At 39.3% G+C, this 27,118-nt stretch overlaps 1 protein-coding gene across 6 annotated transcripts in view; it reads right to left on the reverse strand.

Annotated features, from left to right (window-relative positions):
- diaph2 (diaphanous-related formin 2) overlaps positions 1-27,118 on the reverse strand; it is a 462,271-nt gene that overhangs the window by 339,799 nt on the left and 95,354 nt on the right. For all 6 annotated transcript variants that reach the window (XM_042493107.1, XM_042493105.1, XM_042493108.1 and 3 more), the window contains one exon: positions 7,521-7,660. In XM_042493107.1, coding sequence (XP_042349041.1) covers positions 7,521-7,660 — 140 coding nt within the window. The remainder of the gene's footprint in view (positions 1-7,520; positions 7,661-27,118) is intronic.

Raw genomic sequence — 27,118 nt, forward strand, 5'->3', positions numbered from 1 at the left:
ACAGCCACAACATATTTTATGGCACTGACAGGTTAGGTTTTTTGGATATCTTCTGTTTCTCCTCCCTTCTTCCTGGAGGATGTTAAATCTTGATCGTCACGGTAGAAAATCAAATAGCTATTTTTCCATTACTCTACAAAGCGATGGAAAGAAATGGTGCTTGATCCAGAAATTTCAAAGGCATCAGACTGTCATGTGTCCTAGGGTAGTCTGTCCGCTGAACTCTACTAAGGACATCAGATTTTTTTTAATGCTATATTTAAAATTTTCAAATTGACATGGAGTCTGATTGAGCTTACAAAAGCACTATCCAGGATAACAAAGTGAATACAGAGGATCAATTATGGATGATTCACTGAGATAGGGAGCTATTTCCACATCAAAAATGACAGAGTTGAAACAGTTATTCATCTCTGTGAAGAATTTATGTCAGACAGCGCTAGCCCATTGATGTCTACTGTACCTAAGTCCTCAAACAAGTGTCATTCATCAGTGCAGTGTTAACTCACCGCAGTTGCACTGAGAGCCTCTATTCACACTTTGTGTCTGTGCTAGACAAGATTTCTGACTGAAGCTCTTAAGGGGTCATGTATACAGCCGCTGAGACGCTGAGATGCTCATATTTGTCCGAACAGTCACAACAGCAAGCGGACAGATGCTCCTTTGTGCTGGTGTTGATTGGCTGTTGTGCACACAGTGGACTGAACAGGCCGAGGGAGGCAGAGTCTGGATGAGTACCAGTTAGTGCTACTAATTAAAAAAAACATTTGCGCTAAGGGAGTGGCTCTTTTTTAACACCTTTTAATTGTCTTGGTTTTAATTGTATGAGTAAGTGCCCTACACATAAAATGTAATGACAATGATGTAAGGGAGCGAGGGGTCGGTAAAGACACTTTTCTATCAACAGGAAATAAACTTCCATTCCTCACAGACTACCTGATCAGTACTAAAACAAATTTGACTCCTGATTAAATACAAGTGTCTGCTAACAACTTTTTAAGTTTTTCAGAAGTGGCAACCCCTGGAGATGAAAAGGCAAGCCAATTAGGAAGTGCCAAAAACTGCAGTTTCTTGAATGTCCACTTGAGGCTGGCAATTCAATCTCCATAAACATCGATGTTAAAATGTCCTATTTATGGCAGAAATAAACAAAACAGTTTTGGCATCTTACATTCATTGCAAAATTGATGACAAATGTAAAGGGGATAAAGTTTTTATTGAACTCACCCGTTGACAATTTATTAAAACTAAAAGCTACATAAATTTAAGGGCGGCTGCTTGAGTGACAGGCGCTATGCGAAGCATCGCTGCAGCCTACAAGTCCGAAAGCTCCTCACTCAATTCACAGCTCCACCATCTCATCCAAAAGTCACTTCTGGTGGCGATGACCAAAACGCCAAACTTGAGAATTCAAAATGGGAAAAAAATTGAAAGTGAACAGGGTGTGGATGAGTATGAGCATGGTGAAGAGCACAAGTATAGCTGCTTTCTGATCAGATAAAAAAAGGGGCACTCCTCCAACTGACCACACTCTCCCCTTCAGTAATATCTGAATGACTGCACTGTAGTTTGATTGTCTAGAAATAATGTTTCTGGTTATAAGAGGTGATCTGAGTGTTGTTATAAAATAATACATATAGATTATGAGATAAGGGAATTTCTTTGTTCATTTAGGGTCTTTGCTTAATCATTATATGGGGAGCACCATCACTGTACTTGGCAGAAATGTTTGTGTTTTTCAGTATGTTATTCAATGCTTTATCAAGCTGTGCATTAGAACAGACGGTCAATAGGACAAGCAGCTTTATGTTAGCAGGCGTAGTAACTTCAGAGCTCGTAAAAAGCCCATTACTAGTGTTCCATGCAACCCTCGGTGCTAAGCTACACGAATTCGACTGAGAAAAGCTGGTGAGACTGATTCAGACTCAGAGAAACCCTGTGTGGCAGAGCAGCAAGATCATCACAACAACCCACACCTTGAGTACCCAGACACAGAGAGAAACTCCGGTGTCAGCAAATGTCTCCCGCCTCCATAAAAAGACCCCACAAGAAAATGCCCCCGAGAAAATGTCTGACTCGTACCGTGAAGATTTCACATAATGAAAAGTAAGGAGCCCAGTTCAATTTTGCTTAAATATGTCTCAGGGATCTGAGAGCTAGCAGATCTAATATGGAAGTCACTGTCGGGATTTGACAGAGTCATAGTGTAATGCTGAGGGCTAAACATAGGGAGCTCAAACGCTGAGGCCATGGATGTGTGCTCTGCTGCTAAAAAACGCTAAAACCACTCTACTATTTTTATAACGGGAAGTGTATTGATGGATCTGCAGCTGAGTTAGATCAGAGGGAGTGAGCTTTAACCCCATAGCTTCAGACTGACATTATCACATCAAGTGTAAAAGTAGGGTACGCCCCATCAGGCACAGATAAAATCCAACTACAATATAAATTAGTTTTGCTTTAGTTCTTAGTGAAAAAAAAGGCTGTTAAAATATCACATTTCTTCACATATTTTAACAAGAATCTTATTACAGTGTTTCTGTGTGAGACAGAGAGTGAAAACTGTGAAATGAGTGCAAAAAAGAAGGCCGGACTGAAACACTGCTGTATTTCTCTCTCACTAAATGAGAAAATAAGAGATTTGTAATTTTCTGTAAGTTGGCATCTCAATTCACATCAGTGGATTAAGAAATTAATGAAAAGTGGCTAGTCAATCTGACACTTCTAAATTAAGAAGAGAGTATCCAAATGACAAAATTAAAATGGGGAGAATGAAGTAGAGAATAAATAATTGGCTGGGGAAATTCTGACGGAAAGAGAAGTGGAAAACATGGCAGCTGAGGAGAAGAGAGTGGAAACAGAGTAAGCGGCGGGTGCTCCAGGCAATGCCATCTGTGGGTGGATCTGCAAAGGCTGCATGCCACACACCTGTGTGGAAGTGCCTGGGAGATAAGGCCCTCAGCACAATGGCCCTGTGGCCACCTGTGCTGCCAAACAGGTGCACAGCCCAGCCAATTAAACTATTAGACAAACACAGGCCTCTGGGAGCAAATTAGCAGGCTGCCCAAACATCACAGGAAAAACAAAAAGCAATGGTAAGCAATAACTGAGAAAGAGCAGCAACACTTTGATGGTGAGACTTTCATTTCAGTGTATATAATGAGGCTCAAAGTTTAATGAAACAAAGTGCTGGTTTTGATTTAATCATCACATAAATATCAAAACTATCTCAAGTATTTCAACATTAGATCACAGCATTTGTTCTTTATGTCAATAATATAAAGGAATATAAATCTGCCTTTCATGTATTAAGGATCAGGGCAAAAATTAAGCCATTATTTATCCATTGACATAAACATTTCTTGATAAAGAATTTAGTCCAATTTTTAGACAAGGATCAACTTTTTCAGCTCATCTACAGTCATTTTTTACTGAATTCTGACAGAGATTGGATTCAATTTCTTGCTCATGGATCTTGATAAACTGATGGTATTTATTTTTTATTTTAGTCAAAAGTATTAAGTCCCATATATGCGTTCATCTGAGTATTTTGGGCTAGTTTGAGCCCCCTAATTCTTCTAATAATGAACACAGGCAAGACAACCTTAGAGTTTGTGTGGCCTTTTCAGCTTTGAGAAAAAATTTGAAGTGCTCAGCTCTTGGCATTACACTGGCATTTCTGTTCGAATGAGAGTTTGTCTCTGTAATGAGAAAAAACTGTTTAGTGGTATACTGTAACCAGCAAGGTGAAGTACATTGGAGTATATTATGCACAAATTACCAGTATGTCTCTATATTTACACAGGCGTATTACTAGTCAGCTTTCACCAAAGAATTTGCTCATTTTTTTAGCTAAAATTTATAAAGTCCCCAAAATATCAATACTCAAAAGAAGACCGTCAGATCGTTATTCTAAGGTGTAAATTAAAACAAGCATGACTGCACTGCTCAGCCATCTACTTCATGGATATTTTCAGTATAAGATAACATAGCATACAAAGGTTACATTAACATAGTGAAGTCAGAAGAGTAACGTACCAAATGTGGATTTCCTGTGTGCCGTGATCCATGACAATTAAGTGCATTCATATTCATTAGGAGTAACCTTATCCATGCTTCAAGAAAACAATCAGGACAGTTTACCCAGGAGAGAAATAATGAGAGGCGTAAAGATGAGCTGAGGACCGGTGTTTGTCGAGGCTGGCATGGTCCAGTCCAGCACACACCACTCAAAAGGTGGCTTCCTCTCCTGCGTGGAGGTGGCCATTCGTAGGAGGCGACTCCTCTATAAAGCAGTGGTCCCTTACGTGCTGGTCAAAGGTTCAGCCATTTGAAAACACCCAGAGGGCAAGCCTGGCCTGACTTACATCCCCTCGGCACAAGTTGGCCTTTCTGAGTGGATGAGCTGACTTGACTCCCCACAGCTTGCTGGAGACTTTGGAGACTGGCTTCACAGCTCTGCAATCACTCAAGGAATAATTACTTAGCTATTCATTAAACTATATGACATACTTTAAATTTGAATTCATGATCAGCATTATAAATCCATCTACGGTTCCTTTGTGTATGCATCAGTAGCTAATTGTACCAACTGAATATATTTGTATACATGAATCAAACCAACATGTCATGTTCATCTGGTTGGTTGGCTCACAGTTTTAAACAGAAGAAGAGAGTTGCTCTAAAATAAAAATGTCCACTCTATGCACATATGAATGGTTGCCTCGAGCAGTGCAGGGTTTTAGCGAGAGCACACAATTCCTTGTGCTTTTTTTTCTGAAATTGCTCAATGCAGAGATGCAGTGGTAATGCTGGTGGTAGCACACAGATTAAATAAAAGCTCCTCTGGGGCCATGCTGGCAGGTCCTTTCTCTGTATCCAGGGTTACCATAAAAAAGTATTCCACTTATCCAATGACCATTTAATATGCACTATTCATTGATTCACATTAAGAAACATCTCCTCAACAGTGGGCTGGTAAATAATTTAAAGGATCTGCTGTCACTAAGGGTTCTGTTGCACTATCGGGACCGAATTAAAATTGAAGATCCCATTTAAAGAGAGAAGGCAGAGAATTTGGGTAAAAAGTAGAGACAAGGCTTACAAACTCAGTGAGGCTTCGTAATGAATGGCTCGAGAGACAATCAGGGCTCAACAGGACAGAGCTGAGTACCAAAAAAACACATCTAAAATCATGTTGACTGCAGTTTTCTAAAGGTTTCTCACAGATAAAGAGAAACAGTGCACACTGTGGCCAGTTTTATTTTGGTCCAGTAGATCAGAGGCAGGTTGTACACATGACACAGAGCCACAAGCTTATTAAGGTCTCAGAACGGCTGGCTTTCTGATGGGGAAAACCACGCTTCCTATCTGTTAGAGCTTAATGGACAGAGTGGTCTGGAATGACAGTTCTGGTGACTATAAGCTTGTGTTCGTTTGGCCAGCTACACTATTCAATGTGTTTGTTTAAAAGCTGGGCGTCCATCTTGTCTAACATAACTGATCAATCCACATGGAACAAGTCCAATGAAGTTCCTTTACATACATTCAATTAGAAGTAAATGGTTTCCAGCAGACATTCACTTGCTGTGATTAACGTTGGGGGACCGCAGTAATTGGAGAGGAGTAATTAACATTTAGAGGGATACAGCTGTAGAAAGCCATGTTCAAAGCATACTTCTGCTCTTAAAATGAAAATAAATAGACAAATGGATAGAGTATACTTTGTGAATTCTCAAAAGTAGAAGTACAATTTTTTTGCATCTTTAAGACATTCCAGGTTCATAAACGCCACTTTATTAGGTACACCTACACAGTCCTGGAATATAACCTACCATCATGAACGTTGCAATAATTCATTTTTGTTCTTTAGGAGGTGCTTATTTAACTGTAGGATTATTTTAAAGGATGTAGTTCTAGGTGCTGGTAAACTACGCTGCATTATATGGAGAGGTGTTTATGTTATTGTATGTATGTAAGCCTATCCTCACTGATATATATGGGGTGGATAAAACGATATATGACAGTGTCATTGTAATGCTATGCAATTCAACTGCACCACAAACTGCAGCCTCCATACAGATTATAAAGATGAATTACCACCTCTCTAAACTGTTAAGAAAGCATTCTAACTTTTATGAATAAAATACTGCAAAGATGTTGTATTAGACTGCGTTTGTTTAGGTGTACTGGCAACTAATGGTATATACGAAGCCTTTTACACTAAAATGTTCTTCCCATCATGACAACCCAAATTGTGTTTAGATCCCACTGAGGTGGACAACAGTCAGTACCTTGCAATAAAATGTATCTGAAATGTAAATTCTTCTCAACAGAAAAAAGCTTGATAGCATGAGTGAGAGCTCTTATGTGCAGCTTGCGCCTGTCCTTGCACTTTATCACTTAGTCTGGGCTTTCGTCAAATCCACTGTGCTGTGCTCTACCACAAACACAGCTAAGTGATTCTTCAGTGCAGTCAGGGTGGGTTCGCAGTACACGGTCTGCCACTGCACCCTTTAAGTGTTGCTGGTCCATTCATACATATAGTATAAAATAGTTACAGCTGTCTAGTTGGGATCATGTCACATAAAAACGTGGCCAAGACCACAGAAAAAAATGATTAATTTTTTCACAGACATTAAATCACTTCATATAACATTACCCTAATAGAGTGGTGAAGGAATGACATTTTTGTAGGCCAATCATGAAGTTAGCATCCCACTGGTTCCCTCGTCAAAAACCTTATGGGATTTTTGAATGGAATTTTCGATAATCACCAAAAATAAGCTCTTTGACGATTCTGATATTCATTGGCTCCAGTTCAGATTGGTTTTAATCAGTAGTGATGGCAATATGAAACCAATTATCCCATTATCATACAATGAGAGCTCAAACATCGTTCCAAATTTAGTTGGCATGGACTTTGACGGAGAGACTGAATAAGTAAGCGATCATCGTAAAATTTTCACTGGCTTTCCTGCTTCTTTCTGCTTTACTAACCTGCTTCCATGCCCATCCATGATGTCAATTTGAAACACCAGTGGGAAAAAAAGATAGGTATACTTGTCTACAGCAGAGAAGTGTTGCATTTAAAAGCCTGCATACACAGAATAATTATGGTGGGAAAAGGGTACTAATGTGTCGACATTACAGTGCAGTATTTCCAGCAGTGCATGTCTATTGTGTGTTTGTTCAATTGGGTACTTAACATAGCATCCTTCAGAGAAAAACTGAACCACCTAACTTTTTTCTTAACCATTGTGGGACTGTAAAATCTACATCTAAAGATACAGATGATCCTTCACAGCGAGTGCTGTATCTTGACACTACATAGTATCTGTCTTTATTGTTGCTAGCAAAAAGTCCTCTAAGAGTCTTCTTTTGATTTTAATGAACCTTCTATCATCATGCAGATAATAAGAGACAATCAGAAAGCGCTTTGAGCGATGATTTTTGCGAATATCACCCAGAACAAAAGGCACAGTTTGCAGTGTGAGGAAAAAGCTTGTAATGTTACTAACCTGACAGGGTTACTGGTGAGAGACACTCTGAGGGACTCCAGGCAATTGAGCAGCTTTTCTTCTGTGATGCCAGAACGCAGCTCGTGGACATATTCTTGAGATGAAAGTGTGCACTCATGCTTGCTGTTCCTTAGTCCACCCTGAAAACAAAATATAAACAGGACTGTTATTAGATTACTGTCATACACTGTAACACATTGGTAATAGGGCCAAAAACAACAATGGTGATCAACAACAGAAGAAATTTGAGGACAGAGCTGAAGGACATCCATGTATGATTTACATCAACATCTTCCTAAATACAAAGAAAGATTACTGAACGATAACGGACACTGTTGGCACCGACCTGACATTTTTAGTCATATTAAACTAGACCATTAGGAACAGACTTAGCCATAGATGCTAGTGATGAAAGCTGGCAAAAACTTCTGTGTTAAAGAAAAAGGATGACCGAGTGCCTAGAGAGTTGTTGGCCAATTTCTCTTTTTTTTCCCTCAATCAGCCAATATTCTAATGATGGACTGTACTCGGGGAGAGCCAAACACAGGCTCTGCGTGCTATCTGCCGCAGCTCCTGCTTGAAGTAAATGGATTCTCGTGTATAATCTTCACAGAGGGCTCTAGGGACATGTTGCTACACTGATGCTTACACAATGAGACTACCTATTGGCAGCAATACACACACTTACACCACAGCAGGGAAACACACATTTACACAATCATTCTCCCAGCATACAGTGTAGTCAACATTGTACACTAGATTGAGCTACAGCTTGATTCCTAAGTAACAGATTGATTGGCTCTATGGTCTGGCATTGTTTCCATGCAGTCCAGCAATCAACATCAATTTGAGGAATACAAATGAAAAAGCTTTGCTTGCAAATTGATTAATTTTACCACATTAGCTCTACTCCCAGAACAGGCTGCAATAACAAATATGTGTTAAATTAGTCATTTTCAGGTCCTGTTGTCAAAATGAGCTACATTTCAGGTGGGGGTTGAGTCAAGGTACCACACAATACAAAATGAGAACAGCATCACATATGCTGAACCAGACTAGACACAATCATCTTCACTGTGTTCATCCTGAGACTGCTGGTGCCCCACAAAGTGAGCTGAGCTAATAGGCAGTTTGGGAAGTAATAAGCTAGCTCATTTATCTGGAGAAAAGAGAGGCCTGCTGCTCTCCTGCAATGCACAGTCAACATGAAAGAACAAAGTTGTTTGGAGTTTTTTTTTTTTGGAAAAAGAAGAGGCAGTCTAACAACAGCAAGCTACCAATAACAATGCCTTAGATATAAACTGAGCTCATGTTGGCTTAATAATGGCTAGCAGTGTCTATCTGATAAAAGTTGATGTGAAATCACATTCATCACTGCAGGACTGACTCCTGCCAAAGCTGAACAGGAGCAGTTCCAATCACAACCAGCATCGAAACTATATTTAATATTCAAAGTGGAAATGTAAGCACAAGCAGTCAAGTACCTTAATGTCTATATCAGAACTCCTACACCTTTATGTTAGATTAAGACTTTTTTTAATGCAACTCAGATTGAAACTGAAGATCAATTTTACAATAAAAAATAAAAAAAATAAATAAAAAAAATGAATCTGCTCTACTTATGTACTCTTGGGAAGAGTTTGCAAAAAGTGCATTGTAACTAGAATATTGCTTTTTTGGAAAATATTTGGCTTTGTTGGTGAGTTTTTTGTTGTGTTTCTTACTTTGCATGCAGGATTACTACCTTGATTCCCATCATGCCGAGTTTTTGCATAAAATACACTGTTGCTCGTATGCATTACCTTGTACCAGTTTTAGCCAAGCCGTGAAATCTCGGTTAAATACCACCCCTGTTTTTTTGTTGCATTTGCAGTTCTCGATATTGTCCTGGCTACAGTGACAAATTACTAGCAGGAAGTGGATCCTCTAATCTGAGAATCCTGGCCACAAACAAAATAAGTGTTTTTTGTTCTACTATCCTTATCTTCGTGACATTAATGTTAGAGACATTCTGTATATTCTTGTCTTGTCATTTGAAAGAACATTTTAACATATACATTTTAAAACCAATTATGGTATTTTAGATTAATTCAATGCACTCTTTCAGGTTTTCAAGGATCTGTAGGAACCCTTTTCATGAGGACATTTTGCAAGCAACACACACAAAAAAAAACATGAAAAGAAGCATCTACCAATGACGCTCCACAAATAAGATTTAATCTTATCATTCATTTTGTTATGCTTCAGTAAACCATTATTTTCTTCTACTGTAATTCTCTACCATTCTCATTAAACATTTTCATCTCTTCTGCTATTTTGATACCAGCACTTGTTAGAAAAAAGAGCAAGTTAAACCCAAGAGTGTACTTTCACATAATAGTCTCATATTCCAAACTATACTTTGATTTAGCTATAAATCTTTTTTTGTGCTTCTGTCTTTTCTCAGTCTTTCACAGCTTGATCCATATGAACACTTACCCCATTCATCTTCGTCTTAAGCACTGTTGGGTGAATGTGGAGGAGTGACTCGCTTAGCTTTTGTCTGACTGACGATAGTTATTAGGCTATAAGGAGAGGCAAGAATCCTTCATTACTATCTAGATTTTTCAACTATTACCTACCACAGGACTCTTTGTTGCACATTTTGGCCTAACACAGTTTCTACATGCCTTTCTTGAAACTGACTATAAAAATAATGAAAATGATAAGAACAGATATACACTATGTGAAAGTTCAATTAGATGGAGCAGAAGAGAAAAACAGATACTCCAGACACTTAACAAATCCCCAAGGTGAAATGCTGGGACTTTATTCAAGTTTTTAAGACAGCAATGTGAAACTGTCTTTATTGCAGGCACAACCATGACATTTACTTTTTTTCCCTGCTTGTTTAAGTACTTCAAAAAAATCAATCAAAAAATCCCTGAGTGGGAGTGGTTTAACAGACTATTGAAATCAGAGCACAAAGAAAAGTTCATTTAATTCATGTTTGACTCACTTTTGGACAATGTTGTATGGAACTTTACCCTTAATAGTCAATGAACTATGACTGTGTGTGTGTGTGTGTGTGTGTGTGTGTGTGTGTGTGTGTGTGTGTGTGTGTGTGTGTGTGTGTGTGTCTGCATCTGCCAGAACACACGATTTCTTTCTTTAGACTTTGGATTGTGAAGCCTCAATCTACATTATCATGTACAGAGTTCAAGGAAATTAGCATTTTCAATCACAGCCCAATAATTTTGTTCAGGTTATGCGTATCCAAGGTATGCCTCCGAGGGTTACTTATGAAGGCCTCTAAAAAAAGAAGTATAAAAATCATTCTGAACTAATGCCATGATATGATAATCAGCCAATCCAGGCATGATGAAATTATTGTTCAGGTTCAGCAGTTAACTAGTTCTATGTTGCCTTTTTAACATTTTGCCAAAGGCAAAAGATGAAAATCTGACGTTTAGGCACATCCTGGACATACTGTGTCTAGAACAGTGCTCCTTACCAACAGATTGGACATACAGGCCCTAACACAACAAGTAAATGCTCAGCTGTCAGTCAATGTATGGCTACTGGTAAGCAGTTGTCAGCCTGGCTTTTGGGGTGTCTACACAACACTAGTTGGCCTTTGGCAGTTTTTTTGACCAATTCAGCATGTTAAATCAGTGTTGGAGATGCCAGAACACACTGGTGAATGAAATCCCTCAGATAGGCAGTTAAGCTAAAGGCACAAGAAAAGAAATCAAAGTGAGAGAAAAAATGATTTAAATCAAGAGGGCATGACAGTGAAACAAACTTGTTATATTAGATGTGATTATTTTAGTAATCATTTAGACTACTTTTACATACAAAAACAAAATCCTCTGTTTTAAACATGCAAACATCATTTTCAATATGAAAATAAATGCCACTACAGGGCAGAATCAAACATTTCACAAAAGAGTAATTTTACTATATATTACTATAAGCTGTCCTGTATTACAGATTTGTTCTGTTTCACGGTTATTTAAATTCCTTCGCTGTCTCCTACAGTCATATCTAGCTCGAACTACGCTACACTGCCTCCATGATCTCAGGTGGTACTGTCCTGTTCCGACTATATCAGTATGCTCTCCGAAAAAGTGCAGAAATACCAACAAAATGATCTTGTAGTACAGACAGAGGGCTCTGTCGATCTCCATTTGTAATACTGAGCCTAAATGAGCCCTTAGTTGGCTGTTGACTTTGAGGTGTGTTAAACTGAAACTTTTTTGCTGAGACAGAGGTGACATAAAGACATAACAGTCAGCCCTTGTCATCGCTCGGTCTTTGATATCAGTTTGGTGTGCCTGGACCTTTAGAGCCTAACTTTTATTTCAGCTGTGATACCCACTGTCAATAAAAACGGTATGAATGCAAAAGATTTTGGGGACCCCTGGTCTAGACTCTAACTGAACTTGTACCTGAACTGTATCCGGACCATTAGGCAGCTCCACACAGTCCCTTACTGGCAAACTGAACAAAAGTGCTCATTAATTTAAGACACTTTTAGCAGAATGGGCCTATAGATCCTCCAGGGGCTTTCTTCCCTATTAAGAAGAAGGCTGAACTACAGTCTTCATTATCGAATAGAGCAGATACTCCCTTGACAGGGACCTACCAAAGGCCTGGGACCAGAATCATTTAAACAACTGATTGGAGCAGTGCATCACATGTGCCCTGATCCAATCATGCCAGGAATGCAGGAACAACATACAGCACATGAAAGTCCTCCAAAAGGGTAGGAGGGAAAAGATTAACAACGATTGGCATTTATATACTCAGGCTGAGCATTGTTGCACTCATCACAGCAGTCAAATCACCAACTGTTTTTACTGTAGAGAAGGCTGGGGTTTTCAAAACACATTGATGTGTGCAGTGGATCGTTTTCGATGAATAACAAATGCTAAAACAACACAGTTGGGTCGACGGTGGAGAGGCGATATGTCACCGCTGTGCTGAATAAAGCCTGAAAGATAATGGCAGGTGAGATGTATTAAAGCCCCTGCAGTGGGTTTCATGCATGTCTGAAGACCAATCACCTGCCATTTGGCCGAGGCTTGACTTAGGAGGTGTTAGAGCTTAATGAAATGTTCTCAGTGGCATTGTCAAGGACAGCTTGTCAGCATGATCATGAACTCTGGTTCAAATTGAACTGAAACTTAGACACTACTGATAAAACTTTGATATTCAGCTGTAAGTATATCCACTTTTTGGCAAACAAACAGGGCCATCATAACAAAAATAGAAAAAATAGAAAAATGCCCGTGCACAGCTTGAGTCAAGGTGCTAGTACTATGGCAAAAGTACAATCAGTAAAGAAAAACCACATATGTTGTGGCTACATACCGCAAGGGCCATCAGAACATAATGTTTACTCCCATAGCAAGAGAATGTACAGTATGAGTTAAAGATCAAGTTCTTTATTTTTATCATATGTGCATCACATCAAGATGCAGTTTTAGGCAATGAAAATCTTATGCCTCAGGCACTTTTCAACAATGCTCATTAAATATATTATATATATATATATATATATATATATATATATATATATATATATATATATATATATATATAAAAGAAAATCATGCAAATAAAAGCAAAATCTGAATCTAAGGCATACAACAGTAAAACATAGCTTAAACATAAATAAAACATAGTAATAAAAGTTCATGTGGACAGTAATACAAATTATATATATATATATATATATATATATATATATATTATATATATATATATACACACAGAGGTGTAAACAATTTGTGAAATAGTAAATTATATAAAAGTTAAGTGACAATATGATGTGAAAAAGCACTCTCCATTTCAAATATTAACACGCCTCTTGAATTACTGCTTTTCCAGTTTTGGATGTGGCCGATTATGCGGCTGCATTTTCAGAACATTACCTCCTCGATAACGCACAGGGCAGTGAGAGGGAAACACATCACGCACTTTGTATCTATCTTCTTACTTCTCTGTAGTTCCCAGCAGGCATACCACTATGTCCAGAAAAGCTCGAGCTCTGGTTTCACCGCATGCACTGACCTCTGGAAACCAAAGACACTGACCATAAACTGCTTTTTCATGACCCTAGCGCAAATCAATGGAATCCTATGGGATAATATCAACATTACACCACTGCACTGGCAGCAGAGAAACAATCTGAGGATTAGAGGGAGGTGGCATTACCTGCTGGCTATTGGGTAATAGAGTTTTCCCCTTCAGGCTCACAAAAATGGTCAACAGAACAAAATGGTCAAAAAGAGGCCCTGGAGAAACGGAGCAAGGAAATACGCAGGGATGAGGGAGGGAGATGTTGTGTGGGCCGTGTGTGATGAAGTAGCAGGACGTACAAAGTGAAAAAAGCAGAAGCTGGAGAGTGAGGGAGACGTGAGGAGAAAGCAGGGGTGAGATACAAACAGAGAAAGAATGAGTATGGGGGAGAAAGGGCAAGCCAGAGAGATAGAGCATCAGGAGACAACCTCAACAGTAGAGGACAGACACAGCCTTTTGACCACAGCCTAGAGCCTCATCTCCTGCCGCTTATTGAATCCCCTATTTGTCGATAACAGTATTTCCTGCCAAAGAAAATAGTGCTGGGAGCAATTACTTCAGCGAGCCTGTCAATTTCATTTTGGGGGGTTAGGGGAGCATTGAGGCTCATTCCCTCCTCCTCTCTCACCTCTGTCTCCCTTTCTCTTTGCCATGGGGAGTGACAGAGTGCTATGCCTTCTATCGAGGGCAGGGCAGGGAGACAATGCCAAGGCGGCTGCACCTCCACATGTCATCTTCACCTGTAATGAGCCTATAACAAGCTGGCAGCCTCCTCAGTGCCCAGTGCTCGGCACACTCAGGCAGACTGATAGATACATTATTCAGCTTCTTTGTCAGCTTACTGGAAAACCACATGGCGGCAATGTGTCTGGCAGAGAAGCTAGAGCTGGGAGATAGCTGATTGCCACCACTTCTTCCATCCAGTCTGCCGTGCTACCCCTCTCTTTCTCTCTCCGTCATACGCATACCGTACATACGAAATCGTGGAAACAATATTTTCTCAAATCTCTTATCTCTTGCAGTGTTGTGTGATCAAGAGCAGCAATTAGCAAGTGATGCGAGAACAGAGGAACGACACTGCACTTGCGTCTTTGTAATTTATCACAGCGTGAGATGAACATGTTACAATGGTTTCTTCAGATGTCCAATATGAAAATCCTCCAAAGCTTTGTGTCAAAATACACATTTCCCTTGTAGCAAAATCATGACCACACTGTATTCATTTGACAGGCGTGTGGCTGGGCAAGATGGAGAAAATTAAATTTTTTTAATTTTTATTATTTGACTTCATACCTCAATATTGCCTCATATCAGACAGAATTAGCATCTCCTTACACTCCTTTTCCATCCTCAGTCTGACACTGAAACCACTGACAGTTTTTCGTGGGAGAGGGGGATTTGATTTTCATGTAGTTATCATTAGAGCCCAACATACCTGCCTAAATTTAACATTATTCCAAGTAGACAGCAATAAGTAGCCATGCCAACATACCTGTTTTGCCATTGTTTTAATAATAGAGTGGAGCGAAGTAAAAAACTAGATACTATGTTCAGCAACATACTAATTCAGAACAGCTTCAACGGCATATCTATCTTTATTATAGCGCTCGCCATCATTGTTATGTTATTCCTCCTCGTTGAATCTGCAAGGTGCTGATTAGCTAAAAAAATCCACAACAATTCTTATTTTCAGGGGATTTTAAAAACATAGTTATGAATATTATATTCCAATAGATGCCCCTAACTCTACACACTGGAACTTTAAGACCAGGAAAAGACAACATAATCAAATCTTGTCTCAAATCACTCTATCAATATAGTATCAATATATTCCCCAGGCCTAGAATGATATGACTCATTGCCAAACTAAATGCTGAAGAAGAGAACAGATGATCAGCTTATTCTGAAACCTCACTTTAAGAAGAGACAAAAAAATGACAACCAACACTGTAGCAGAACTGTACACAGAAACAAATCCCTTCAACTTTTAACTACTGATTTGATTATTTGAATCTGACATACAATTTTCCGAAGCATGAGGATGTCCAAACAGTGCTTGTTTTGCCGTTCTAAATAAAATGATTTGGCACAGAAGCCACGAGCTTGCTCTAAGCCCTTCATCCTTCCCTGATAACTCAAGCTGACAAAGAACATATGACAGTTTACAGCAACACCTTGCAGGTTTGGACCAACAAAAATAACTGCATGTGGGAGAAGAGTGACTTGCAAGAACACGTTCTGGTGGTGTTAAGCTGATACTGTTGACAGAACAGAGGGCTTTGCCCGGCAGATTTTTTTCAAAGAAAAACCAAGGAAAATTCAACATTTTCACATAATGCCTGCAACACTGATCTTGGGAGGTAATGAATCCAAACATATTAAGACACACACCCCCAGTCTTTACCCTACACTTACAAAAAAGTCATAGACAAAAAGTTGTAAAATAAATAATGAAAAATCTAATTACTCATTCTTTGTGTGTAATTAATGAAAATTACTGGAGCACCCTGCTGCTCTTTGTAAAAAATAATACAGATACAATCTGAGCAATTAGTGCATATCATGCTGTATGATAGCCACGTTACAACTTAATTTCCTGCTCATTAGAAGTTGGTAGATTAGTTGAGAGGAAAGATACCACAAGGATTGGTAAAAGACAGTCTGCAGTCAGGTAAATGTCACGTGTCTCACCCTTTCCCTTATGAAACAAATATGACCTATGAACAATGCTGTCAACACAACTGTGCGAGGAAACACACAGACGTGAGAGATGTTATATAAATGAGCAATCTTACATTTTACGCAATCTAAAGTTTGGCATGTGTCGGTGGCAGCAATGGTAAAGGTCAAAGGGAGTACGGATCAGTTGAGATGCTGGTTGGCTGGACAATGAGTTTTCCCTAGCTCTACTTAAAGGACAGAGTCCTGCTGCCGGCAGATAAGACATTTCATCTAGCCACCAGGGCGCAGGGCTCCCAGCTCAGTGGGGGATTTCCCACCAGACCATGTGGCCAAGCATTTCACCCCTGTCTCTCCAATTCAGTCTCTTTACTCTTCTTTTTTTCATTCTTTTTCCTATCTGTCTGTCTTTCACTCTGTCCATACTGAGGTGTTTTTGTACCCCGGGTGACAGCAACAAAAAAAATATGTGTATATCTCTAAGCACTGTGAGCTTTTCTTCTTCTTTTTTTTTTTTTTTTTTTTTAATTTTTTTTCTTCCTCTATCTTCTTTCTGTTGTGGCCAAAAACAACAAAATCTATAGACTGCTTTATTCTCTCATGTCTGCACAACTACAACTTGCTGATAACACAGACACAATTAGGCCCACAACATTCTCTCAATAATCAGGCTGGTGGCATTACATCTTGTGTCCAGACAAGACAAGACAAGCGCACCACAACAGAGAGGCAGGCTGAGGAAAAAGCACAAAAAGAAACAATGAGGTATTAGGCTGGAAACAGCATGAAAATAACACTGCAGGGTTCACTTTGTAAGAAACACTGGGCAGTGGCCAAGGCACCATGGTGTGTGTGCACACCCAGAACAACCACTGAAAATAGCAACTACAGAATCTGAGGAAATTAACAATTCCCTTTTCTATTCAACATAAATACGCTCACAAAAGTTTGTAATGGCAATTCAATTACAGCAGGGGTATGCTACTTCTTCATTTATGTGTGGTGAGTGTGTGTGTGTGTGTGTGTGTGTGTGTGTGTGTGTGTGTGTGTATACATAAATACACTGAAAGGTCAGATATAAAAAAAAATATGGGGCAGCTCAACCATGGGGCTGAATATATACGAGATTTATTTATTCAGAACTCGATTTTAGACAGGGATATGTTTTTATTTAAGAAAGACCATGTTCTTATAAATGGGTTTTAAAGTTTTAAACAAAACCAAAAGCCCCCATTTTTTTCCTACAATTTACTTGTCATGCAGTTATGAATAAGGGATGCTTCTCTGGATACAGAATAAGCCTTACATGACTTCAGACATCAACACATTCAGTGACCATGAGTAAAGGACTAAAATGCATCCCTTCAGCCCTATCAGTAATAACTACATCTGGATAAAAGACATTTTATTTTTGTCTGAGGTTACGTCCAAAACAACAAAAATCAGTGTGTCCTTATAGACTGCATGTTTTTCTTGATGCAAGAGACAATCTTCAAATGACAAAACTAGGGCTGAGCGATATGGCAAAAATGTAATCACAATAAAAAAATCCCCATCAGTCGAAAATTGATCATTTTAACAGTTAAAAAAAGTCAAATCATTATTTACCAATTATTTGCTAAACAGCAGAACACTTCATGAATCTGAGGTAGATTTTAAACAATTAGAATCAAAGTAATGTCAATAAATAAAACAATAAATACAAAAAGAAATCTTAGTTCTAGTCAGCAGCATGTTAAACGTTTTGTGCAGACAGTTTAAAACACTTTGTTAAGGTTTTAACTAACAATGTAAACAATAAATGGACAGAACAATCTCAACTGTGGTCAATATTTTTTAGACGTGTAATTTCTGCAGCCATTTACCCTCTTTGACTGTAAATGGACCAGTACTTTTATAGCACTTTTCTTGTTATTTTTGAACACTAAAAGCCCTTTCTCATCAAGAGTCACATTCATCCATTAACAGACATTCATACACAGGTAGCCAAGGCTACAGTGCAAGGTGCCACCTGCTACTCAGTTTGGGAGTCAGTATGTCAGTATCTTGCCCAACAATACTTTTGACATGTTGACTGGAGCTGCCGGTGATCCAACCACCAAACCTAAACTTCTCTACCTCTGAGTCACAGCCAGGGCCCATGATGGCGTGAAGTACCCTGGGTTAACGGCTCAGGCCAAAAATCAGGTTTACACACAAGGACATGTACTAACATTAATTCATGTTACATTTAGTCACATAATGTTGTATCATTGAGCTGAAATAGCTAATTAGTCAGTCCTGTTAACTTGCTAATATTAGCATTACATGAGTCAACAATACAGCTGTCACTAACGTTATATGATAGATTCAATCGTGGGGTAGCGCTGCGCTATTATCCATGGCCAAAACAATCATGCTGAAAATAATTTTATGAGCCTGTAGAATCTTGTAATATTGATGATCTTGTCTTCATCTTCTTCTGGTTTATGGTGGGTGGGTGGCAACTGGTGTTAAAGGTGCATTACCACCCCCCTCTACAGGCCTATGGGTGGTTTAATTACATGAAGGATTTTATCAAATATTTTTTTTATCTCTATAAGAAAATTATAGAGATAATTATTGTTAACATTTTATCACCAAGCCTGAGACAAAAACATTAAATGTGATAACAAAAAAAAGACATTCTTAAATGCTTTATGTATGGCAACTGCTTGGCAAGTGTTTTTGGCAACAATAACAATGAAAAATACTTTGCACTTTTGTTGCAACCTTCCACCACTGACATCCTGCCAAAGTCAAAGCAGAAGTCAGTTCAAGGTTAACCTATTTGTGATACTTCCACCTTGACCCTCACCAGATTGACAACAAAATAACAAGGGCGATTGTGTTTTCCCCTCTGAAGTGACTCATATCCCCCTCTCTCGCTTAACTTTAGCCTGACCCACAGCAGACAGTTCAGGCTTTAGAACACACACACACACACACACACACACACACACACACACACACACACACACACACACACAAAGTCTGTTCTAGTGGCTGTGCTCCAGATGTGGACAAGGCGAGGGCAGGGCCAACAGGCACAGTCAGCAAACTCTGCTGGCTCTAATCCCACTGAAAGTTGACCTGCAACATATCATCATTGGTGTTTCAAAAAGCAGCTAAAGAAAGCCACAATGATAGAAAATTCAGCAAAGGAGAGCTGGATTCTTTATCATTGCATGACCCGAAGGGTAAAGCAGCCCCCATCAGTAAAGCAAGGTTAAGATCAAAACCAAAGTCCACTTCCTGGCAAAGTGAAGCAGAAACGCTAAATATCACTTGCAAGTCTACGCAACCAAAGCCAACTAAGTGAACCATTGTGACCCTTTTAAACTTAGGAGACTGTAAGATGGATTTTTAATGCTTGTGTGTCAGAAAATAAAATATTACATATGAAATATGATCTTGAACATCCTTGAATTTTCAGGGAAACAGAATAAAAGTCAACCTTTTACAAAACAGCTGGAGACTGTTTACTGATAATCAAATAAAAACACAGGGACAGGGAGAAAGGGATGGCGGGGAGCCACAATAAGCAGAGGAAATAAATATCTAAATAAATATGAGAAGATCAAAGAGTTCCATTAAGAAGAATATATACTTGAGTTGAATGGAACAGAGAAGCCTCTTGATAGAGATAAATTATTACTGTAGAAACCAATCTGTATGTTTTAATTCCAATATTAAAGGAGTAACTATGCAAATAGTTATATATTTATTTAATAAATAATATTATGACTAGGCTTTTGCGGTGTCACAGTATTACGGTATACCAGGGTATTTAGAAATCCTGAATTATGTTTTTCATTACCGTCATCAATACAGGTGTTACTCATTCTAACAATCTCTCTGCATGTGGTGTACAGCATGCATCACCAGAGCTCAGTCTCTGGTCTCCACTGGAGGTGGTGGACAGATAAGTTAAAGGACTATAAACAGACGGCGGCCTACAGCAGCAGAGAGAGACTGTGGGGAATGATGGCATGTTTTTTTACATCTAACTTGGTGAATTAAGGATTTATTTCAACCAAACCGGAGCTGGTGATTGTTGGAACAGTGGACTGACTAACTAGATTACTAGCAAGAGCAACCAAAATGTTTTGGTTAATTTTTATCTTGTTTTTGTTGAGCCTGAATGAGGTGTATTTTTTGATGATTTAACGAGGCAATTAATCAGTCTTCAATGACAAAGTTGAATTCAAAAGGTGTACAGTTGTATCTCTCTATCTAATAAGGAAAACAGGTGTAAGGATATTACTTTTCTTACCATTTGTCAGTTTCTATTGTGTATTCATTAGTCTGAAAAACTTTTACTGTCATATACTGTATACCTTGGTGAAATTTCAGTATGGTATTAAATGTTACATACAGCCCAAAGCCTAATTACAACATTTAAAATGTCGCTTAATTCATTTCTATTATAATGTTATTGTTGGGCACCACCCCTGGTATTATAAAATGACATTACCTCAATTCAAGTTAAGTCAATTTAGCTAGTCATTTTTTTATGGAAGTTAAGGGAACTATCAATCAAAATTTAAAAAGTCCCACAACTCTTCTCCAGTAGCCCTTGTTTTTGTTTCATTCACTGAATAAAGCATGTTCTGGATGGTTATGGATTTTTGCCTTGAGCGTTTCATTAATAGCATTTTCTTTCGACACAAGCATTGAAAATCCATCTTCCAATACTCTATATAGATATTAAAGTGGTTTGGTGTTTTTTTTTTTTAAATTGTTTTTATGGCTTTTGCCCATATTATGTATAGGAAACGGCGGGGGGGGGCGGCAAGACCACAGTCTCTGTACATGGGGCACCCACTACACCAGGAGAGCTACAGGGCACCCGAACTGGTTTAGTTGCTTGGCTGTCTTTGTAAAAGGTTGTTTTTGAGTTTCAGTTTCATATAGCCAGAAACTACACTTCGGTTTTGATGCTTCATTCACTGAATAAATTATGGTGCACTGGAGAAGAGTTGTGAGTTGTGTGTTAGTTTTGATGGACTTTCAATGAAGCTCGCGCTGGTCACATTCCCACAGTCAGTCAATCTGAGGGGTTTAAAACCTATTTTGAAGTGAACTTCCCTTTTGCATTCTTTGCATTGACGGCATACATACTGAAATTAGAGTTATGTGCATCAGTGCATTATATTAAATGGTCTCAAATTGTTTTGACGGCTGAAATGGGATAGCATAGCTTGGGACTAACACATAATATGTTGAAAATTGGGGAACAGCTATTAACAATTACTGACCGAAGACAACCCTGCTCGTGGTTTCAGTAACTAATGAGTACGGTTTTCGAGCTGCTACATGCTCTGCTGCTTAAAGAGGGAAGGATTTAAGCCCTGGAACCTTAATGTCTGTATCCACTTGGGTCAGAACTTCGGCCTTGACTTATTGATTCTCACCGAGCTGTTACAACTTGCACAGAGCACGAAACACATTTTCGCATCCAAATGCAAGCAACATTTGAACACAAACCCTGAAGCACACACACATACACACTGTGAGTGTCACACAGTGTTAAAAAAATGTACCAGAATCTTATTCAATTAACTATACTACACTTATTTAAATACTGTGGTGCATTTTTGAGTATATATTTAACTAAAGGCCATTAATGCCACAGCTAATTAATGCCTGACAAGAGGGACTGCTGTGATGCTTGAATCACAAAATATCAGTATTTTGTGTGTTTATGAGTGTGTACATGCACATATATTAATATGGTTTTGCTCGCACATTTGTCGGCCTGTGCTTGTGTTTATACATGTACGATTTTTGGGTTATGGTTGTGTGTAGTGCAGGATATCCCTCTGAGCAGTTCTCCCTGTGCTTTGCAGGACTCATGGCTGTACTGAATTTCAATGACACCTCTATAAAGATAGGAGCAGATGTCAGCCAGCTCGCTGTAAGTCAGGTGGAAGAGAGTGAGAAAAGTAGAGTGGGTAAAACTAAGTGCACACTAGCAGCAGAAAGAAGTCTTAAGTTATTTGTCTATGTGCAGAAGTGTAACACAGGAAACAACTAGGGTTTACTGTAGAGATATAACATGAAAAACATTAAGTATTTTAACATAAAAAAATAAGTTAATGCAAACAACTGAAAGTCTTTTGATGGACAGGAATTTGTGAGTTGGAGCTCTGAGAATAAGATCATTATTAGAGACATGGATTCCCCCCCCCCCCATACCTCTAGCTAAAAAAAAAAAGCTCTTGCACTTATTCACCACACTGCTTTCATGATAATGCTCTACACTCCAACCACTCACCAATCAATTCAAGGTCAGTAGGTGGCTCGATGTTGTCCCAAAAGTTCCACAAAGGCACAAAGACATGAGGTATTTTGTATGTAGATGAGGTGAAAAAGTAGTCAAAAAGTGACACATAATGACAAAAAAAACTTCAGAGGCATGTCAAGGCATCTTGGCACTCGTTTCCCCCTCATGTACTCCCAGTGATGTGGCGAAGGGGGTTAACAAGTGAGCTGTTAAGCAGGTAAAGTCACACAGGATCTCATTTAGGTTTTCACTGTGGTCTCTGTTGCATTGATTGCAGTCTGAAGGCCTAATGAACTCTGTGCTCTTGTTTCCAGCGCTGGGAGCTTGGGTGTGAAGCCAAGAGCTGCAACTGCTGTTAAAAGTTTGGGGGAGGACTACAAAAAAGGACTGAAAATAGGGAAACAGCTCTGGATCAATGAATAAAAGAGCAAGAGAACTGACTTTGATTTCTAATACGAGTCCTGTTTTATGCTCCTTCATGCTTTTTCTTCGCCGGCCCTCTCCAAAAGGGACTAACCTTGATAAATCATACATAGGGCAAACACGCTACAGGGGCAAAAGGTCCAGGTCAATCTGATAGTCTTCTCTGCTTTGCTTTCCACAATGATTCAGCTGAATAACAATCCCACTACCTAGAATAAACAACACTTCAATTACCTTTTGTTGACTTAAAAAGTTGCAAGAGTTTATGTGTGTAGACACAACGTGAGGCGACAGATCATGAGTAGAACCCTCAACCAGTGAGAAAAGTGAGTTAAAGTTTGTCTAGCCATTTCGAGGATGTACGACTAAGCCTGAAAGCTAATAGAGTACTATAAAGGCATTGTGAGTCCTAAGAACAAGAGATATTACAAAAAGGTTTGTAACCTCACATGCTTTAGATATTTCTGAATTGTTTATACACAGGAGTCACAGTCAAAAATGCACACGCACAGTTCATACACCCAGACATGCACAGCCAGCTATTTTCAGGGTCACTCTGTGGTCCAGTTAGTGGTTTTGTTTTTAATGTAGGGTGGTGTAGTGTTATTTCTCCCAGATGCAGCCCGCTCTGTTTACCTCTGTGGAACACCACAGTAAAATTCCCATGTACTGGTTTGTCAAATCAGAACAAAGAACCCCTTACAAATGGTTGTATCAGCAGCTGTCTTTATTTCAGCAACTAAAAGAGAAACAAGGCAAGTAGTTGTGGTTAAAGATTGGCTTTGTCGTCCCTTCTTTGATGTAATGCTGCACCCATCTCACCGTGGTGGCAGGTCAGTCTCTGCCTTCAGCATCTATATAGAGCGTGCTGCTGCCAGCACTGGATATGACAAAGCCAAGCTTCTGCTTCTGCCATTTTCACCAAAGTTTACAGCTCTGTCTGGCCTTCATCTGACAACTGGTAGGAATCGACTGCCCTGCTGCACCTGCTCAGGAACAACAGTCACTTCACTCTGTGATGATTTAAGGCACTCCACCAAATCAGCCCTTCATAGGAGTGCATGTATGAACGTATGTGTTAAACAGCTTACACATTACAATAGGCTGTGTTACATATTGAACGAAGCTACTGTGAAACCACTGGTTTGTGGTCTCCCGTTTTGAAGCCTCGAATTCTCGAATTGCCTGTCACCTTATGTTAGTTGTATACGGGTGAGTTATACTTTTAAAAAAAAATCACCCTCTATTCATTTTTCATGACTGCTGACATTAGCTTTAGAGACCAAAACCATTTTTGTACCTGGGTGTCAACATGTATTTCTGCTGTAAAGTTGGGCGTTTGAACTATGTGGATTGACTCGCTGCTGGGGAGTCTAAAGTGGCCGTTTAAAGAACTGCAGCTTTTGGGCACTTGGGAGCTTCATTTTTCAGCCCTAGAGGTCATTGTTTGCTTATTACGCACTATATTATTGAGACAAATCGCTATGTCCTAAGTATGTTGTCATTTAGGAAAGTTGCTCATTTAATTGAGGTATGCAACATAGCAGGTTGTTTCCAGTTTTGTTTTTCTCTTGTTAGTGAGATCAGTTTTATGAGTTATTGAGGCCTTTTGTTGGGCTGCTTGTGGTCCTTTGTGAGGTTAATCAGGCCCTGCTGGCTTAGTTTGGCCCTCGGACCCTACTATGGAAGGGTGCTGGGGTGGTGAACCAAAGCATTGCATGACCTAAGGTCACAGCCTTGTTGTTGTATTGATTACACAGGAGGGATCAAGCTCCACCTGTACAGCTTGTTATAGGAGGATGCCTGTGTGGAATATAACAAAGGTTATGCACTATAACCTGAAATTCTATAAGTGCAGGAAGAGCCCTCTAACCTCCTCTGTTGCTTTTTACTCACTAACTGTGCGGATGCAGAATAAGTGCATACTGTCCAATAATACAGCTTGTACCAGGGGTCCATCCTGATTCACTTAACACATGCAGGTTTCAATAGCCAGACAAAGTGAAGCCTGTGCTCACAGAACAAATGGTGCAATTTGTAACCTTCCTTACTTAACCTCTGCTCCTGAAATAGTGTAAACTCTTATCAGTACAGCACACAAAACCCACAACCCATCATTCACTAGTCATCCTCTCTAACCTGAGAACACACTGCCAAGAATGTGCAATAAATAACAAAGAGGAAAAAATAGGCAGGACAAAAACTGGGCTCAGGTAAACATGATTTGGCAAGGACATTAATGATGTCCAATCCCTACACAGGTTCTGTGGGCAGATTCTGATGGAGGGGACAAGCATGATTTACGACAATGGCGGTCCAGGGAGAATGGTGATGGGCCTTGCCAGAAGCAGAATGGCTGGTATGTGAGGGTGTTTGTATCTGTGTTCATGTTTGTGTTTGCAGCACTGACTCTCAACTTGGACAGGATTTTGAATGGGAGTAGACTGAGCTCTGACCAGGTAAACACACATGGCTGTACACGCAAATACCCACACATACAAACAATATCACAAGAAAAAGCTCTGCATTTTCTGAACCTCAAAGCAGTGGGTTGGGTACATTGGATTTAGTTATTATTTCCAGGGCGGTCAGCTTTGATCTCCTTCTCATGTCTGTATTGGGGTCGTCTCATCTCTAATAACCACAGATACATTTCCTCTCCTCTTCCCTGTTAGCTAGATAAATAGGATTTCAAATTGTCTGGTGCTACCCCATCAGAAGAAAAACATGATCTATGAAATATCTTCCCATGAAAACCCATACTGAAAGATTATCTTCTCATCACACAGACAGCACGGCTAACAGATAAGGGTGAGAGAGGTGATCTGTACTGAAAGGGAAACACGTTGTGTAAGTGTGAAAGAGATGGACGTGTGTACATGTGTGTATTTGTCGCATTTTATATGTGATTGTGTGCATGTAAATAGAAATATAGATTTAGAGAGAAAGCAAAGGAAAAGCAGTTCTGATGTGATTTCACCCTTTTATGTGTTTGTCTCAAACTTAAAGAGGCTCTCCTTCTAATTAAGCGTTATTTGACGCATTTAGGAAACAAAAAACGTTTCTTCTAATATCCACACTATTACTTTGTTTCCATCGAGAGGCTGCAGCCCATTCAACAGCAGTAGGAATACCTATTCATCAAGACGTCTGTGTCCAGACACTGCCTAATAACAGATGGAGAGATCTTTAACTGCCTATAAATGAAGGCTCCAAACTTGAGAAAAAGAACTTGCATCAGCAGAGCAATAGCTAAATGAACTCTCTCCCAGGTTGGGCTTGACTACTCCAACAAAGCAAGATTAATTTGCCTGTTGAATTGAGGCCGATGCCCCAGCCATGGCAAGCTGCCTAGCTGATGTTGAGGTGCAGTGGTGCCTCCCATGCACCGGGAACATTGGTATAATGTCAACAGTGCAGCATTACAGGGAAAAGCAGAAACTGGCTTGCACAGCTTTACTGAGAAGAAGAGAACATAGATACTAAGTTCCCACCGCAGATCTGACATGCATTTATGCAAAAGATAAATGGACAGTCAATGAGATGGATGGCTGCACAGATATCAGGGTTCCTAGTGCCCATAGCATGTTATATTTAAAACTTCAAGACTTTTTTAAATTCATGGAATTAAATGTATGACCAATTTCACATAAAACCAAAATTATGTAGAGTCAGAGAAAATTTTGCATTTAGTATTTATTGTAGCATAACACATGACTAATTTTGTGTTTCTACCTCTGTGGCATTCCACGGTCTTAATTCCCATCGTCACTTAAGTACAGTACACCAAAGTACACCAAATGTTGTGTGCATTGCCTAGTAACGGTTTCAGACATACCGTGAAATCTTGGTTATATAGACAACTTTTGCTAAATATGAACTTCCTTAAGTTGTCTAGTGTGCAGTGACAACTAGCTAGTAGACAGCGAATTCTCTCCTTGGAGCATCCCAGCCAAAAACAAAATTTAAGTGCTATCCCGATCTGCATGACATTAATGCAAGAGGCATTTGGTAATGATTTTTTTTATAAGAAGTTATCAATTATTTTGAGATTTTGCAAAGCAACATCAGAAAAGGGGGATTCACAAAATTAAGCACTCAAGACTTTTGAAAGACCGGCTAA

This window comes from Plectropomus leopardus, chromosome 9, assembly GCF_008729295.1.
Source record: "Plectropomus leopardus isolate mb chromosome 9, YSFRI_Pleo_2.0, whole genome shotgun sequence".
Taxonomy (NCBI): Eukaryota; Metazoa; Chordata; class Actinopteri; order Perciformes; family Serranidae; genus Plectropomus; species Plectropomus leopardus.